The sequence below is a fragment of the Rhinolophus sinicus genome, chromosome 1 (assembly GCF_057876585.1).
Source record: "Rhinolophus sinicus isolate RSI-liver-muscle chromosome 1, RSI-T2T, whole genome shotgun sequence".
NCBI classification, from domain to species: Eukaryota; Metazoa; Chordata; class Mammalia; order Chiroptera; family Rhinolophidae; genus Rhinolophus; species Rhinolophus sinicus.
Genome location: NC_142501.1, coordinates 214,476,401 through 214,492,387, shown reverse-complemented (window position 1 = coordinate 214,492,387; position 15,987 = coordinate 214,476,401). Strand labels below are relative to the sequence as shown.

General features: G+C 58.0%; 1 protein-coding gene across 2 annotated transcripts in view; it reads right to left on the bottom strand.

The window, feature by feature from the left end:
* LETM1 (leucine zipper and EF-hand containing transmembrane protein 1) overlaps positions 1 to 15,987 on the bottom strand; it is a 34,995-nt gene that overhangs the window by 2,893 nt on the left and 16,115 nt on the right. For both annotated transcript variants that reach the window (XM_074320261.2, XM_074320263.2), the window contains exons 4-13: positions 15,535 to 15,678; positions 14,884 to 15,021; positions 14,116 to 14,319; positions 8,444 to 8,563; positions 7,047 to 7,178; positions 6,596 to 6,751; positions 5,912 to 6,046; positions 3,013 to 3,147; positions 1,280 to 1,470; positions 441 to 579 (exon numbers count right to left, since the gene is read on the bottom strand). In XM_074320261.2, the coding sequence (XP_074176362.1) occupies positions 441 to 579; positions 1,280 to 1,470; positions 3,013 to 3,147; positions 5,912 to 6,046; positions 6,596 to 6,751; positions 7,047 to 7,178; positions 8,444 to 8,563; positions 14,116 to 14,319; positions 14,884 to 15,021; positions 15,535 to 15,678 (1,494 nt within the window). The remainder of the gene's footprint in view (positions 1 to 440; positions 580 to 1,279; positions 1,471 to 3,012; positions 3,148 to 5,911; positions 6,047 to 6,595; positions 6,752 to 7,046; positions 7,179 to 8,443; positions 8,564 to 14,115; positions 14,320 to 14,883; positions 15,022 to 15,534; positions 15,679 to 15,987) is intronic.

The following is a 15,987-nucleotide window of genomic DNA, read 5'->3' as shown; positions in this document are numbered from 1 at the left end:
GAACAGAATTAAGCAGACAGTCTGGTGAGTGTGTGAAAACCCACTAGCCAGCTTCCCGATGGGAGCCATTAGAAACACCTGTGAAGGCACGCCCTTTGCAGACTAGCACACTCCCATCCCAAGCCGCCTGGCACCAGGGACCCAAGTGCTGCCTTCAGGGTCACCTCAGGCGGCCCCCACGCCCGGCTCTGAGGACAGCAAGGCACACCTCAACCCTGGGGGTCTGCACACCCCAGCCACCTCATCACCAGACCCAGCCAAGGCCCCCGTGTCCTGTCATAAAGCAGGTGACCTGTTCCAAAGGGACATTCTCACTACACTGCGCTTCATTTGTGTGCAGAGTGAGGGCCGAGACCAGGCCACGGGGCCTCACGGGTGGAGGCGTGTGCAGAAAAGTGCCTGGGTGAGCCCGCCAGCCCTGACGGGGCCACATCACCCACCTTCACAAGGTCGTCAATGTTGATCTTGCCATCCTTATTCTCGTCCAGTGCTGCAGCCAGGCTGACGAGCTTGTTTTCTGGAATGTGCTTGATTTGCTTCATGGCGCTGATGAGCTCAGTGACACTGATGACAGTCTCCCTGGGGGGACAGCCTGCATGTGGCACGGCTGGCCTGCACCCCCAGCTCAGCCCCGCCCTCAGGCCTCCCTTAGCCCCTCCCCTGGGGACACAGTAGGCACCGGCGCTGGGTCCTGAATCCTGTGTGTGCAGCCCCAGCCAGCCCTGTAGCTGCCCGTGCTCACTGAGCGGTGTTCCTCAAGCCTGGGGCACATGGTCAGCATGAGACCACGGGGCACAGCAGGAGACGCCGACCTCGTCTGGGGGTGAAGGGCCTGCCCCCAGGAGCACGGAGTGTCAGTCACTACCTACCGCCTGGTGGGTGGTTTCATTCACCCCACAGCTGCGGCCGACCTCCCCCCAGGATCTGGGACACACCAGTGCAGAGGTGGCCCGGCCCAGCATGGGGTTCATTACGGAGGGCCTGTGTGTTGGGGTTCAGGAAGAGGGAGGAGGCAAGAGAGGGATCCTAACTATGAGGAAAGTGGAGCTGAGTGTGGCTGAGGTCAGAGGGCACATGGCTTCTGGGGGGGGGCTGGCTATGAGCCGACATGCAGTCTGGAATGGCAGCGAGCCAGCTGCCTGGGGAGCGATGTGGCTGAAGGCAGACATAGCATGGCAGTGCGTATGGGGAGGGGGACTCAGAGCTGGCAGGAAAACGCAAGGGGAAGCTGGGCACCGCAGCCGAGAGCGGCACCTGAGTCAGAAAGGCACGCACTCACCCCGCGGGGGAGCCCGGAGCGGCCGGGCCCAGCCTGCCGGCCTCCTGGTCGGCCTCCAGCTGCGTGAGCAGCCCATCTATCTGGCTGATCATTTGCTGCACCCTCTTGGTCAGCCTCTTGCTGGCTTTAGATTCTTCCACGTCCATTTCTTTGCCAGTCTTTGAAAGTTCCTTCTTGATCTCTTGCAAGTCCTAATGAAATTTAGTTGTAAAAAGACTGTCTTCAAAGCCAACCTGACTGTGAAGCTTGCCCTGTAATTAAATTACTCCAAACCAGTGTCCTGAGCATGAGACGCCCCAGGCTGTACCCCGTGCAGTGCATTAGTCTCCAGCACACAAATGTGCTCATTTTTGCAATTTCTAACGTTTTGTGGCAAAGGACATGGAATCTGTTCTGAGCTCCACCTCTCTTCATGTTTTCTTTAAAATAAGGGACTAGATGACAGAATCAAGCAATGGTGTCGCCTTCAATTCCAAGCCAGCTGTTCCCCAGAAGCGAACCTCACAGGGAGGGTGGGGGCAGGGCAGGGACGAGGAAAAGGCCGAGAGCATCTGATAAACCCGACTTCTGACAGGACCCACAGATCAAGAGGCTTGCCAGAAGTAAGTTTAGAAAATGGCAAATTATTTTTACCAGTCTCAAAATTAGTCATCTTTTCCCAACAGAGCTGTGAAAACATAGTTCTTCTAAATCAGATTAGGGAGTAATATTTATAATCAGAAAAGACATGTTTTCCTTAAAAAAAAAAAAAAAATGACTAACTAAAAGGAGTCTCTTTCGGAGACTCATAAATGAAAACAAGGTTTCACTTATCAAGTGACCAGGTACCTTCACCTGATACCTTCACGTGTTTAGAAACTAAAAAAGACAGATGTTTGTCATCTGCAGGGTGACAGGCCAGCTTCCAGGAGAAAGTGACCCAATACGATGGCTGCAGGCAGTTAAAGAATAAACTTACTAAGAAGGCAGTTTTCTCTCAAATCGCCCCTGGCTGGCTTATTACATATTTGATGGAGGTGCACTGGTACCCCAGGTCTGACGATGGCCGACCCACTGTCTTTGCAGTCATGGTCTCAGGAGCAAGCCTCATGCTGCCCCGGGGGCCACACCCCACACCCCTGGGCACCTGCACCCATGTCCCCAGGGCGCTGTACACGATGCCAGCCACACGCCACGCCCCCGGGCGCCCGCACCCCACACCCTCCCCGGGCGCCCGCACCCCACGCCCTCCCCGGGCGCCCGCACCCCACGCCCTCCCCGGGCGCCCGCACCCCACGCCCTCCCAGGGCGCCCGCACCCCACATCCCACACGCCACGCCCCCGGGCGCCCGCACCCCACGCCCTCCCCGGGCGCCCGCACCCCACGCCCTCCCCGGGCGCCCGCACCCCACACCCCGCACCCCACGCCCTCCCCGGGCGCCCGCACCCCACGCCCTCCCCGGGCGCCCGCACCCCACACCCCGCACCCCACGCCCTCCCCGGGCGCCCGCACCCCACACCCTCCCCGGGCGCCCGCACCCCACACGCCACGCCCCCGGGCGCCCGCACCCCACGCCCTCCCCGGGCGCCCGCACCCCACGCCCTCCCCGGGCGCCCGCACCCCACGCCCCCCCCCCCCCCCCCCCCCCCCCCGGGCGCCCGCACCCCACACGCCACGCCCTCCCCGGGCGCCCGCACCCCACACCCCACGCCCTCCCCGGGCGCCCGCACCCCACGCGCGCCCCGCGCCCCACCTCGCTGTACTCCTGCACGTCCCCTTTCAGCAGCTCCAGCTCCTCCTTCTCCTTCGTCAGGGATGACTTCTGCTCCTTCAGTTTCGAACAAGCATCACTGAGCATGTCAATTTCCTCCTTGGTTATTTCCTCCTCCTGGGAAGAAAACACCACACCTGGTGGGAATCACCTGCACAGGTTGTCCAGTGTACGCGGCGGGGTCTCTGCTGCGCGAGGCCAACAGCATGTGTGGACACCATCCTGTCGTCTCTGAAGGAGTGCGCCGTGGATGTGTCATCTGACACATGGACACTTGTGAGACAGCTGTCACCTCGACGCCTCGTCATGCCACGTGTCCCTGCCTCCCACCAACCTGCCTTCCCTCGCGAGACTAGTTTGTTGCTGGAACTGGACGCACGCGCACACGGCATCTGCCTGACCCCTGACCCCGACCCCCGTGCTACAGTGTGTCCCCTACGCGTTGAGAGCCACCTCACTGAGTGCACAGGCCGACCTCCTCACCACCACCTTGGCTCTTTTAGGTCCTTTGAATTTCCATGTACATTTCAGAATAATGTCGTGAATTTCAACAGAGAGGCTGCTGGGACCTTGAGGGTCCCGGGTCTAAGGGCAGCTGAGGACAGCCCCCCACCCACAGTGCACACGTCTCTGCACTGGCTCAGCTCTGGTTGACCTCAGCACCACTGACAGCGCTCAGTGCACAGGTCCAGCACGTCTAGCTCACATCTATCCCCTACAGCCTCCTTGTTTCGACACTACTGTAAATGGGACGCTTTTAAAATTCCCAATTCCTGTTCACACACCTGCAACGCAGGGAAGCACGGCTGATTCCCAGGTGTCCACACCACTGCCAACGGTCCCCTCACTGCTTCCCGACCTGCACCGTTCTGTGTCCCTTCCCTGCTGAGAGCGGGCGGCTGTGCCAGCGTGCCCCGTTCCTACAGGGTTCAGAACCACCCCTAACCCCGCTCTGCTGACTTTTCTTATTAGAAATAGTGCTTTTCCCACACCTGCTGAGATGGTCTAACACAGGTTTTCTCCCGAGTCTGTTAATACAGTCATTACACTGACTGATGTTTTTATTCCCTTGAAAAGCCCCAGGAAGTCATGCTAGCATCAACCTTGTTCCAGCTGCATTTGATTCGCCAAAAGTCTGGGCAGAGCTCTCACCCCTGTGCTTACGAGGCCCTGCTGATTTCTGTGCCTACCTGGCTTTGCATCAGGGAGTCCCCAGCTCAGAAGCTGGGACAGTCCCTGCTCTCAGACTTTCTGCCAAGAGTACAGCACTGCAAGGGTGTCTTCTGCGCAGGGGGCCACCAGTAACTTCCGTGGGAAGCCATGGGGCCTGGGCTGCTCTGTGGGAACTTTTCAGCTACAAACCCAATGTCCTTACTGGAGCAAGCCACTCAGGCTCTGGGCCAGTACTGAGACAGGCCCACAGGCACGAGGCCACCTCTGCTCCCACTCTCTGGTGCCTCTTCAATGCACCCTAGCTCTTCACTCCCATTTTCCATAGGTGTTTCTTGCTGACCAATTTGTGGCATCCTTAGTTCATAAGTTCTGCTAGTTCTTCATGTCCTTTCACATCTGAGTCTTGAACCCACTGGAAACGGAAGACGGCCAACCACCTGGCCCTACTCACTGACAGGTGCCCCTTCTCCCAGAACACCCTCCGTGGGCCCCACCAGTCTCCACCTACTCAGCTGTCCTACCCCAGCCCCACACTACTTTAAAAATGACCCTGTGTCTCAATCCACGATCCCTCTCAGGTCAGCCTTCATGTCCAGCTCGGCTGGGCTGCTGGGACGCCCTTCCCACCGGCTCGGCCAGGCTGCTGGGACCCCTTGCCCCACCCGCTCGGTCAGGCTGCGGGACCCCCTGTCCCACCCGCTCGGTCAGGCTGCCGGGACCCCCTTCCTCCTGGCCTCAATGCACCAGTAATGCCATGTGTTCACTTCCATCTGTCCCCTGGGCTGTCTCAGGAGTGGCCTGGCCTCCCCATGGGCCTCAAGGCCATCAGTGGAGTGAAGCAACGCCGGGGTCCAAAAGCCACCCCACAAGGCTGGTGGTGCCACACCTCACCACTGCCCCACCCTTCCCGACACACTGCTTCTGAGGGCCACAGCCCACCTCTGGCATAAGCCCCCATCTGGGCGCTTTCTCTCTTCTGTGAACAGTGTGGACCCTCGCAGAGTAAGGACCTGGAGCACGCGGGCATCCCGGTCGTCCCAGGCCCCTGCAGTGTGGCTTTACCTCCTGCCTCCGCTCCACAACTGCCCCTGCCAAGGCCACTGACACCCACAGGCTGCCCATCAGGGGTCAATCCTCAGGCCATCCACCTGGCCCTCAGCACACCCTCCTCTGGACACACACCGTCCATCAAGGTGTCCACACACTCGCCTCATGGGTGGCCCCGCCATGACATTGCTCAGAGTCCCGACATAAATGTGCTGCCCGGGTCTCTCCCACTCCAGGTGCCGAGTGGACATGGCCATCTGGCTGGTAGACACCTCCTCCCCCAATGTGTCCCACACGCTCTGTACAGTGTGCCCCCTGTACCAGGCCCACTGGGAGTTCCAGACAGAAGGCGTGCTCCCCGGGGAGCGGCTACCCCAGGACAGCGAGGCCACTGGACACGAGCATCCCCACATCACAGGATAGGGGTGTGGAGGGCGCCTGAGCCAGGGCTACTGGGAAGGGAACAGAGGCCTCTGTGGGGGAGCCACACCTGCATCCCCTCCCGCTGCGTCACCTCCCCTTTCCAGGCGCGCAGGTCCGAGACCGGCCCCTCTCACCCCAGGCCTCCCAGGAGCATCTCAGACCGGCGGCCTCACCCTCCTCATCCCTCCTGCTCAGCTCGGAGCTGCCTCCCTCCTGGGAATGCTCAGGCATCAGGTACCTTCACGCCCTCCAGGATGGGGGCTGTGTCCTTCAGGGACTCTGACGGCAAGATCACGTCGGCCACTTCCGGCTGTAGCTCCGCCGCTGGCTGCCCAGGGGTAGCTTCTGCCACCACTTCCAGCTGCATTTCCTTCTGGAACATAAGACGGCTGCGGCTCAGCACCACACATCACACCAGAACCCCCGAGGCATCAACACCAGCACACATGTGCCACTGGCCAGAGGGCAGTGTGAACAAGCCTGCTGGGTGCCGGTCGCGGTGTGTAAAAGCCTACCCAGCGGCAGCGGTGACCCGCCTTCCGCAGGCCTCCCTGCAGGACTCCCCAGTGGGGTGCTCCGAGGACCAGGTGCAGCCACACTGCTCACGCAGCTGTGCCCCAAAGTTCACCAGGTCACCCGCAGCCCCTACAAATCCCAGCGTCTCATTTTCCTGACGGCTGAATGCAGCTACCCTGTGACTCACGGACTGAACACCTTGTGGGCACAAGTGCCAGGCGCCGGAGCACCCCACAGCCTGGACGGGGTCGAAGCTGCCCCCCTGTGTAGACTGGCCCCCGGACCAAGGAGAGTTGTCCAGCTCACACGCCGGCCCCCCGCATGCCTGCACCCAGACCATTGCAGGAGGAAGGCAAGTGGAGCGGCACAGCCCCCAGCGCCGGCCCCAGGCCGCAAAGCCACCTACCGCGGCCGCGGCCGCTGCCTCCGAGCGCTCCTGCAGCTGCTGCTCGCGGAGCTCCTGCTGGATGGCCGCCTCCGCCTGCAGCGTGGCCTCCAGCTTCGCCTTGTTATCCACCTGCTCACCCTCCACCTCGGCCACCTTCACCTGCGCCTCCTTCGCCTGCAGGGGAGATGCCTGTGAGCAGCTGGCACACAGCCCTGCAGCCCCTGCCCACGGCGAACTGTCATCACCACCGGGGCTGCCACAGGCAACGGGCGCACTGCTGGGACCCAACCAGACAGGGCACCCGAGGGTCACCTTGCACTTGGACCACAGGCGTCCTCGTTATTCTGAGAAAGGGCAGACGCGAGGGAATGGAGAGCTGGGGGCGGGGGCAGGTGCCCGTGGCTGGGGACGTGTGCTTCCACGGCCCCTCCCCCCAGGAGCGAGGGGTCTCCCGGCAGGCAGCGCGTACCACAATCTCCGGGAGAGTCTGCAGCGTGGACTTGAGCTGGTCGGCGGGTGACAGGGTGTCTGGCAGGTACATGGCCCGGGACAGGATGAGTAGTGATGTCGGGATCTCCTGGTGCAGGTGCAGCTCCAGCCACTGGAGGGGGTTCAAGAGCCAGACTCACGCGGCCTGTCCCGCCCACCCCTGGGACCTGGGGCGAGGGCTCCTGGTCTGGTGGGGGAAGGGGTGGATGGGCAGACTGGGCTGGAGTCACTGGGATGCATTCTCAAGCTCTACCAGGTTCATTACTGCTGCGTTTCATGAGTCAATCTCACCCGAGCCGCCAAAAGACGGAGAATCGGTGCCGCGGATGCCAGGCTTCAGGGCGCGGGACCCTGGGAGGGATGGCCAGGTTCCCTGCTAGCAAAGCTCTTCACTTAAAAATGGCACAGAACTCTGAAGGTGCTGTTTGGGAACTCATTCCACATTCAAGGTTTTACACATCTACTGTGGGTCAGGCACTGTTTCAGGCTATTTTAGTGTTGAAAGACAGTGTTCAAACTGACCAAAAAGACCCTGACAATGTCTGGGCACAGGACAAAGGCTCTGACAATGTCTGGGCACAGGACAAAGGATGAGATGAGAAGGAACTGTAAAAATAGGAACAAAACGCCAAATACGGGTGAAATAATCAGAGAAAAACCCAGAGCACTTGAACCAAAAGGCCCGACAGTCTTGGGGGCACCGGCCCAATATCAGTCACCCCGAGTCTGCACCAGGATGTGGGGAACCACCAGGCTCTCGGGCATACGCAGGGCCACTGGTACCGCAGAGCAGGACCTGCGGGGGAACCACGGCACAGCAGGCTGTGCTGTGTGGGGGGAGGAGCCGCATGCCAGCTGGAGGACGCCAGCAGCAGCGGCATTGGTGGGGACGGCTGGCCCTGCACACTGCATGCCTTCTGGTGTGAGGCTGGATCACGGGGCAGGCCGCCCTGCCTCACCGCGGCCTGACTATTCCCACTGCTGCTGCCGGGCCGGCACAGCTGCCTGCCTACGGTACTGGAGGGACAGGGTGCAGTGGTCCTGAGCGCACAGCAGGGCGGGATGGCCTGGCTCCTATTTCCCCAAAGACCCGGCCCCGGTTCAGAGCGTGCCAGAGTTTCCAGGAGGTTACCTAGCCCTCACCTGTCTGCAGGTGATCAGGAGCAAGAGACAGGAAGGACATGGTGCACGGGCAGGTGGCCAACACTGGGGTTTGCGGGTACCGCAGGACCAGGTGCTCACACACCCTTGCCCAGGGCCCGGCCAGGCGGGGGTGAAGGCCAAAGCAGCACGTCACCACGCCCGCTGCCATCCACATGCCGTCCATGTCCCCAGCTTCCCACAGAGCCCACGCTGGGATGGGAGGGGGAGCCGCACCTGCTTCAGCTGGTCCCGCAGGCGGTCTTCCGTGACGCCCAGGGCCCGCATGCCTCGAGCCCGACACGCTGCCTGCAGCTCCTTGACACTGAGGCTGTCCACTCCTTCCTCAGAAATCAGCTGTAAAGAAAGTCCACCCACTGTCATCTGAAAGGGCACTAGAGGTTCACGGTGCTTATGGCCCACACTTGGGGGGCACTAAGTGTCTCATTATAAGCCACTTTGCCAAGTACCAAATTACTGCTGCCAAGGCCCCAGTTCCGGGTTTGCAGGGACAGGGACCGTCCAATGGAGGGAGGGGACCTTGTAGAAGCACGCAGTGACCAGGACCAGCTGCAACCTGAGACTTGAAGAGCAGCCTCGTCCTCGGGGCATTCTCAGGGTTTGCAGGATGGCAGAGGAAGGACGGAGACTGGCAGTGAGCCTAAGCTCCGAAGATGAGTCCCCCTTCCTCCCCGAGCCTGAGGGAAAAGAGGGAAAAGCAAACAGGTGTCCCAGAGACGGGCCCAGAGTGCGGAGAGACTCCCACAGCTTCTGTGAAGGCAGGTCGCACTCCCCGCCTCACCAACCCCATTTCACCTCGCGGTGATCCTGCCAGGGAGGCCGCTTCCCATTTTCCTAATGAGGCCTTTACCTGGAGATGACTGAGGAGGGGTGGACACGAGGTTGTAGGAGGCACAGAGCCCCTGTGTTTCTCCCAGTGGTGACACCTCACAAGCTGCAGTCCACAAGCACCACTGGGATGCGACACCAAGCAGGTCAGGACAGACACCCCTGCACCCCAGCAACCACTAATCTGGTCTTGATTTCTGCAACTGTCACTTGCAGCATGTGATATGAACGTGATCGTCCAGTGTGTGACCACGTGGGTTCCACAAGGATCCACGTGGCTTGTTATGTGTTGACGATCGTCCCTTCTTGTGTGAGAAGCCTGCATGGTGCACACACGGTCCTGGTTTAACCTCTCGTCCACGGAACGACATCTAGGTTGTTCCTGCTTTTAGGTTCTTGTGGAAAAACTGCTTTGCATTTGCTTTCTGGTCCCCATCTTCTAGTGGGTGAGGTGAATCCCACTGGGACTTCTTGCGAGCGCTCCTGGGTGAGCCTCCTTCCGGGGTATTTCCAGAGGCGGCTCTGGGGACGACAGACACGTGTAAGCGTCAGAGGCTGTCAGTATCCTCACTACTCCAGTCCCAGTGAGCTGTGGAAACCTCACGGCCCGACGCCCCCACTCTGCTCTCTCTCTCCACAGGGTCATCGCTTCTGCGTCAGCCATCACACCGATTTAGAAGACGCACGGAAAGGAGCGTAGCCTGCTGGTCTCCCCGTGTCGCTGCTACCCATGCTCTTCCTTCCTGACGTGTCAAGGTTCCTCCTAGCCTTTCCTTTATGTTTGGAGAACACGTCCGCTGGCGACAAACCTCTGTTTGGCTTCACCTGCGAACATCTGATTTCCTCCTCGTTCCTACAGGATAGTTTTGCTGGACACAGGACTCTGGGTTGACGGTTCTTTTTTCAGCCTGTGAAAACTACTGTTCCACCTCCTTCTGGCCTCGCGGTTTCCGATGAGAATTCGCTGCCATTCGTATTGCTTCTCCTGGAGGTAAGATGCCATTCTCGCGCCCTGCTTTCCCCATTACGGCTTTGTCCTCAAGTGCTCATTAGTTTGACTATAACGTAGCTTGGTGTGGATTTCTTTGGGTTTATCCCGTCTGGGGTTCACTAACTTTCTTAAATTTATAGATTTACTTTACTGAATTTGGGAAGTGTTCAGCCATCATCCCTTTGAGCACTTTTCCAGACCTGCCCTGTCCCCACTCCTCCCAGAATTTCCACGACAAGAATGTTAGAAGCTTCGCGATCATCCCACAGGGCCCTGGGGCTCTCGTCATTTTTTTCACCTTTTCTCTCTGTTGTTTTACCTTGAATTTCACCAATCCTGTCTTCTGTTCTCTCCATTCTGCAGCACAGCCCACCGAGTTTTTCTTTCTGGATTGTATTTTTCACCTAAATTCCCATTTGGTTCTTCATGTCTTGTTTTTCCTTGCTGCGACTACATTTCTATGTGACTCACTTCATCACTGCTATGGAAGCATTTAAGATCGTGTCCAGTTTGTCTAACCTGTCCCCAGTGCTGCCTTCCATTGGTCACATTTATTCATTCACTTTGGGATCCTTTTGGTTCTCAGCAGTAGTTTTTGATTGATACCTGGACATTTTGATGATATGCTCTGAGATTCTGGGTCTTATTTCAGACCTTGTCTGTCTTAGCTGTCTCCTCCGATACGCCTCTGGCATGGCTTAAGGAGTAGTGTTCTAACCAACTTTTTACAGATCTTGTAATTGATGATCTGGCATCAACTGATCCAAACTAACGGCTAAACTTATTTACATCTCCCCCGCGGCCCGGCTTTCATGGGCGCGCGCAAATCGTATTTCAAATCTTCCAACCACAAACCCTAACTTCTGTGTTTCACTTCCTGCCCAATCCAGAATGTCTCTAGCTGGCCACACCCACCACACGAGTAATAAAGGCCAAGCCACGGTTGGTTCCTCCCTCCTTCCCTCGCTCCTGCTTCCTGTCCAGGTGTGTCAAGGGCTGGTGTGGCCCTGAGTGGGTGCCAGGCCCGTTTCTATGGAACTGGGAACAGGCTGCTTTCGCTGGCACTGAGCTCTTTGTGCCATCAGTCAAACCCACCAGTACATTTTGAGACAGGTGGGCTGCTGTTTCATTCCTGCCAGGCTCCTCACTCGCCTCAGCCAACCACCGGGGAGAGCTACATCCGTTTCTGCTGGGAGGGGTGAGTGGGGTTCTGTCTGCACAGACCTCCCTCATTACTGGCCAGCCCAACCTCCACTGACACGCCCCCAGAGGAGGGCGGGAGGATCTTGGGATTATCGGGAGGGGTGGAGGTCTCAGCACCCCCTCCTGTTGCATGTGAGGGTCAGTGTTTCCTGTGGAGTCTGGCTGGAGCAGAGCGGTTACTGTCTGCAATCTTCTGTCCTGCTAGGCAGCCTCTTTCTATGCTTTGGTAGAGGGCAAGCTTTTGCACTTGTCCACACTTCTGGGTTGCTGACTTCTTCAGCCCCAAGGCTGGGATCTGAGGCACAAAGCAGCCCCACAGCATTGTTCCTGGGGTTCCAGAGTCTTCATTTCCCCACTTCTCAGAGTCTTCCTGTTTGTTTTCTACTTCATGTCCAGGGGAAAGTGTGCCCACTCCACCTTCACAAGAGCGGAGGTCTGGCTGCTATCCCATTTCATCAGGATCTGAGATTCTGCGGACCAGGACAGAGTAGGCAAGCGTGGCGATGAGCTGCCCGGGGACCCAGCGGCATTCGCCAGCCCTTGGAGAGGGCTAAGAGTGCAGGCCTCAGGCTCTGCTCAGAGGCAAGAGATATCTCGTCAGGTTAAGGTGACAGCAAACAGCTGGAGTCGGGGCTGCTGAGGCAGACAAGCCTGAGGGCTGCAGTCCAGACACAGGGATGTGTAAGGACCAACCTGAGGTCAGGTCTCAAGCTGAGCAGGGCCGAGGTGAGGGGCTGGCAGAGCCTCCGTAAAGCAGAGCAGGGCCTCGTGGACTGTGCTGAGCTGGGAGCCCCATGCAGGGAGAGACAAAGCAGAAACGCCAGGCCCAGCCCTGGTTCAGCGGATGGCCACGGGGTGACAGCCCCTCCTGGAGGAGAGCAGCACCACCCAAGACCTCTAGAATTTTTCAGTGTCTGCATTTGAGAAAAGCTAAATAGTACAAACAAAACCAAGAACAAAAACAAAAAAGGACCTACAGATCCCTCTGTTACTGGAAAAATCAGACATGAATTACAGTTAACATGTTCAGGAAAACAGAACAAGATGGACAGTTGTACCTGAGAACTGAAATCTTAAAAAAACACACACAACTATTTCTAGGACTGAAATTAAGAACTCAGGAGATGATTTCAGAGTAATCAGACCCTGAGGAAGAGATCAGTAAACCGAACGTACAAAAGGACGTGGAGCACAGAGAAGGGCACGTGAGGCTCAGGACGTGGCAGAGAGGAAGGGAGAAGTGAATGGGGTCTGCGGAGGGGAGAGACTTGAGGGGAGACGTGGAAGCACGGGATTAGTCCACGAGAATTGCAGACAGACACACCCAGGCACCTTCCTGTCATCGAATGGCTAAAACCCCAAACGAAGAAAACCTCAGACACTGCAGAGAAGAGAGGGACATCTAAGGAACAGTAATAGGCCCATCGCCTGCCACCTCACTGAATGGCACTTTGAGGTCTAGAAAGAAAAAAACGGCCAGCCTGCAGCTCTGTACCTGGCAAAAAATACCCTGAAACCTAAAGGGAAATAAAGATACATCAACACAAACAGAAACTAAGAGAAGTCATCACACAGAAATGGTAACGGGAGATGGTCTGGATGGAAATGGGGGGTAAACATGGGGTGCACCGTCAACATCTGGGATGTGAGATGTAGGGCGGCCAGGCAGAGGCAGAGACGCAAGTGGGGGGACTCACCTCCAGGGGCCAGCACTGATGGGGGAGGGGTGGGAAAGCACTTACTCCTCTGAGGCTCCTACTGTGAAAACTCGTAGAGAACTCTAGGGAACTGCTACAATGACAGTACTGAGCTAGTGAGGGTGGGATAATAAAAAAGTACTTGATTCACCCAGATGATTAAGTGTAACATAAACCGGTGGGAGGAGTGTGCCCTAAGCCCTCCAATTAGAAGGCAGGCATTGCCCTACGCCCTCCAATTAGAAGGCAGGCATTGCCCTACGCCCTCCAATTAGAAGGCAGGCATTGCCCTACGCCCTCCAATTAGAAGGCAGGCATTGCCCTACGCCCTCCAATTAGAAGGCAGGCATTGCGCTAAGCCCTCCAATTAGAAGGCAGGCATTGCGCTAAGCCCTCCAATTAGAAGGCAGGCATTGCGCTAAACCCTCCAATTAGAAGGCAGGCATTGTCAAGCTGCATGGGAACAATGACAAACACGCTGTAGATAAACGGACTCACGAAGCTTAAAAGTAAAAAGATGTGAAAAGCTGTTGGAATATCAGACACTGTAGATTTTTAAGGCAAACAGAGTTTCTAGAGAAATGGAGAGATGTTTCCTGAATCCTCCCCAGAACGTCCATGGCAGCCGCCAGGCTGTGGGCAGGCGAGTGGGCAGGGCCAGTGGTTTTGAGCCCAGGCAGCTTTTGACTTCCTGCCCTTTACCCCGGAGCCCAGTTCTAGGTCACTACATTAAGGAAATCAAAGACCTGCGGCGAAAATCCATGTGACTTATAGCAGTGCTGTTTGGGGCTGCAGAAGGCTGGCTAAAAGTAACGTTAGTAAGTTGTGATGCAGCCAAGTAATGAAGCGTCAGCAGGCATTAAAATTCATCTTTTCAATACTTAGCAACACGGGAAGATCTAACGTCATGCAGGTGGAAAATCGTATGGACCTCACGACCCCAACAGTGAGCCCAGCAGACACCCACGCACACACACACCCACGCACACGCACCCATGCACATGCACGCACACACACGTACCCCTGTGCACGCACCCATGCACATGCACGCACCCACGCGCACCTGCACACGCACACACCCGCACCCACGCACGCACCACTGCACCCCCCCCCCCCCCACGCGCAGGCACAGCCAGAGGCGTCAGCTCCTAGCTCAGGCTCGTGCTCACCTTGTCGTCCGCCTTGATGGAGCGCAGCCGCATGGTCAGCTGGAAGCGCAGGAAGTTGTTGGTGCCAATGGACTGGAGCTCCAGCAGCTTGCACAGCGCCACCAGCTGCGGCCGCGTGAGGTTATCCAGCGTCAGCTCATCCTCAAACAACTTGGAAAAACGCAAGATTTCCTCATTGCTGGGTCTCTCCCCTGTCTCTCGGATCTGCAAGAGCAATGCTAAGGTTATGCACAGTGGGGGCAGGTTCCTCAGCACCCCCACAACCCCCCGGGGAGCTGCTCCTTTCCTGGGGCAAAAATCCATGTGAAAAGATACTTATCACAGTGCTGTTTGGGGTCACAGCAGGCTGGTATTCATGTAATGACGCGTCAGCAGGCGTCACAATTCATCTTTAGTGACTGGGAAGAGGCCATGGGCCTCTCATGCCGGGCAGGAGGCCCTGCCACCCTCTCCCCACCGCGGATGTGGCTGTGGTGACAAACTCTCCCTCCCCGGGACTGCTGCAAAGTCAGAGACACAGGCAAGTAACTCTGAATGTCAGCAGGTTCCAGTTCTCAGGACAGAGGCTCGACTTCACTGAGCACGGGGAACCTCCTGGTCAAACCCCCATGGCACCAGCCACTGCCCACCTGGGGGTGCCACTCGTCCCTACAGGAGACAAGAGGGCAGCACGGTCATGAGGCCCACTCCCCAGGAAGGCAGGGCGGCCCGAGGCTCTAACCAGCACCCAGCACCAATGGGTGCGGCCCCAGGGGCTCCGTAGGGCACCTTCTGGAAAAACATGGAGAAGTCTTTGGTGGCGCTGCCCTTGGCCGCCTTGTTCTTCAGGGCCATCTCCTCAATGGTGTCCTGCAGAAACTTGGCCAGCTCCAGCTTGACCCGCAGCTCCTTCTTCAGCCTCTCCTCCTGCAAGGGCACACAGGGCGCTGCACTCCCCCGTCGGTGGCCTGCAAGCCCAGCTCCCACGTCAGCCCAGTGCCCCCACGGAGACGCTTCCTCCCCCGGGCCGGGCAGAGCTAAAGCTTTCTCCTCCAACCCCGTTCCACACACGTGTTGTGAGCTGTGTGGTGTGGACCCCGCCTCAACTCAGCTGGAGCAGAGCCAAGCTGCCGGACAACACACTCTCAGCCAGGCACACGCATCCCCAAGGGACCCTATTGACCAATATGGGCCGAGACGGGTCCTACCCGCCCAAATGGCTCTCAAGCTGTGACTTAAAGAACACTGGGCTAGAGAAACCATATTTTAAAACATTTTAAAAGAACCAGATGGGAAACCCAGCACCTATGAAATATTTGCAGCACAGCATGACTGAATTACAGAGACACAACTTCAAAGTATCTAACATCTGGAGTGTCCGTCACAAGCCACGCAGCCGTGGAAACCGCATTTGAATCGCCAGCCCCGTGCGCCTGTCACCTTGATGGACTGGGTCTCGAACGTGGATGGCAGCATGTTGGGGAAGAGCTTCACCACGACAGGAAGCAGGAACTCCATGAACGGCACCACCACGAAGACCAGGAAGGGGACCAGGCGGAAGAGGTCAGCACAAATCCGGAGAAACTGCAAGGAGACGGAGCAAAGGGGCGGGGTGGGGCAGGGGTCACAGGTGAGGCCCACTGGCGGGAGCTCTAGGCTCCAAGCAGCTCACCAGGCAACTCCCGAAGGCCACTTCTTTGTCCAGCACCCAAACATCGTGCCACGGCCTTCAGGGCACCACCACCAGATGCTGCCCGCCACCCAGAGGCATGGCAGGTACCTGCCCACTGGGGGTCCTGCTCTACGGCAGCAGCTTGAGGCAGACACAGTGCTGCCATGTGTTGGTGCTAGCCAAGGGGAGTGACAGGCTGAGGGCTGGTCATTCTCGGCAGC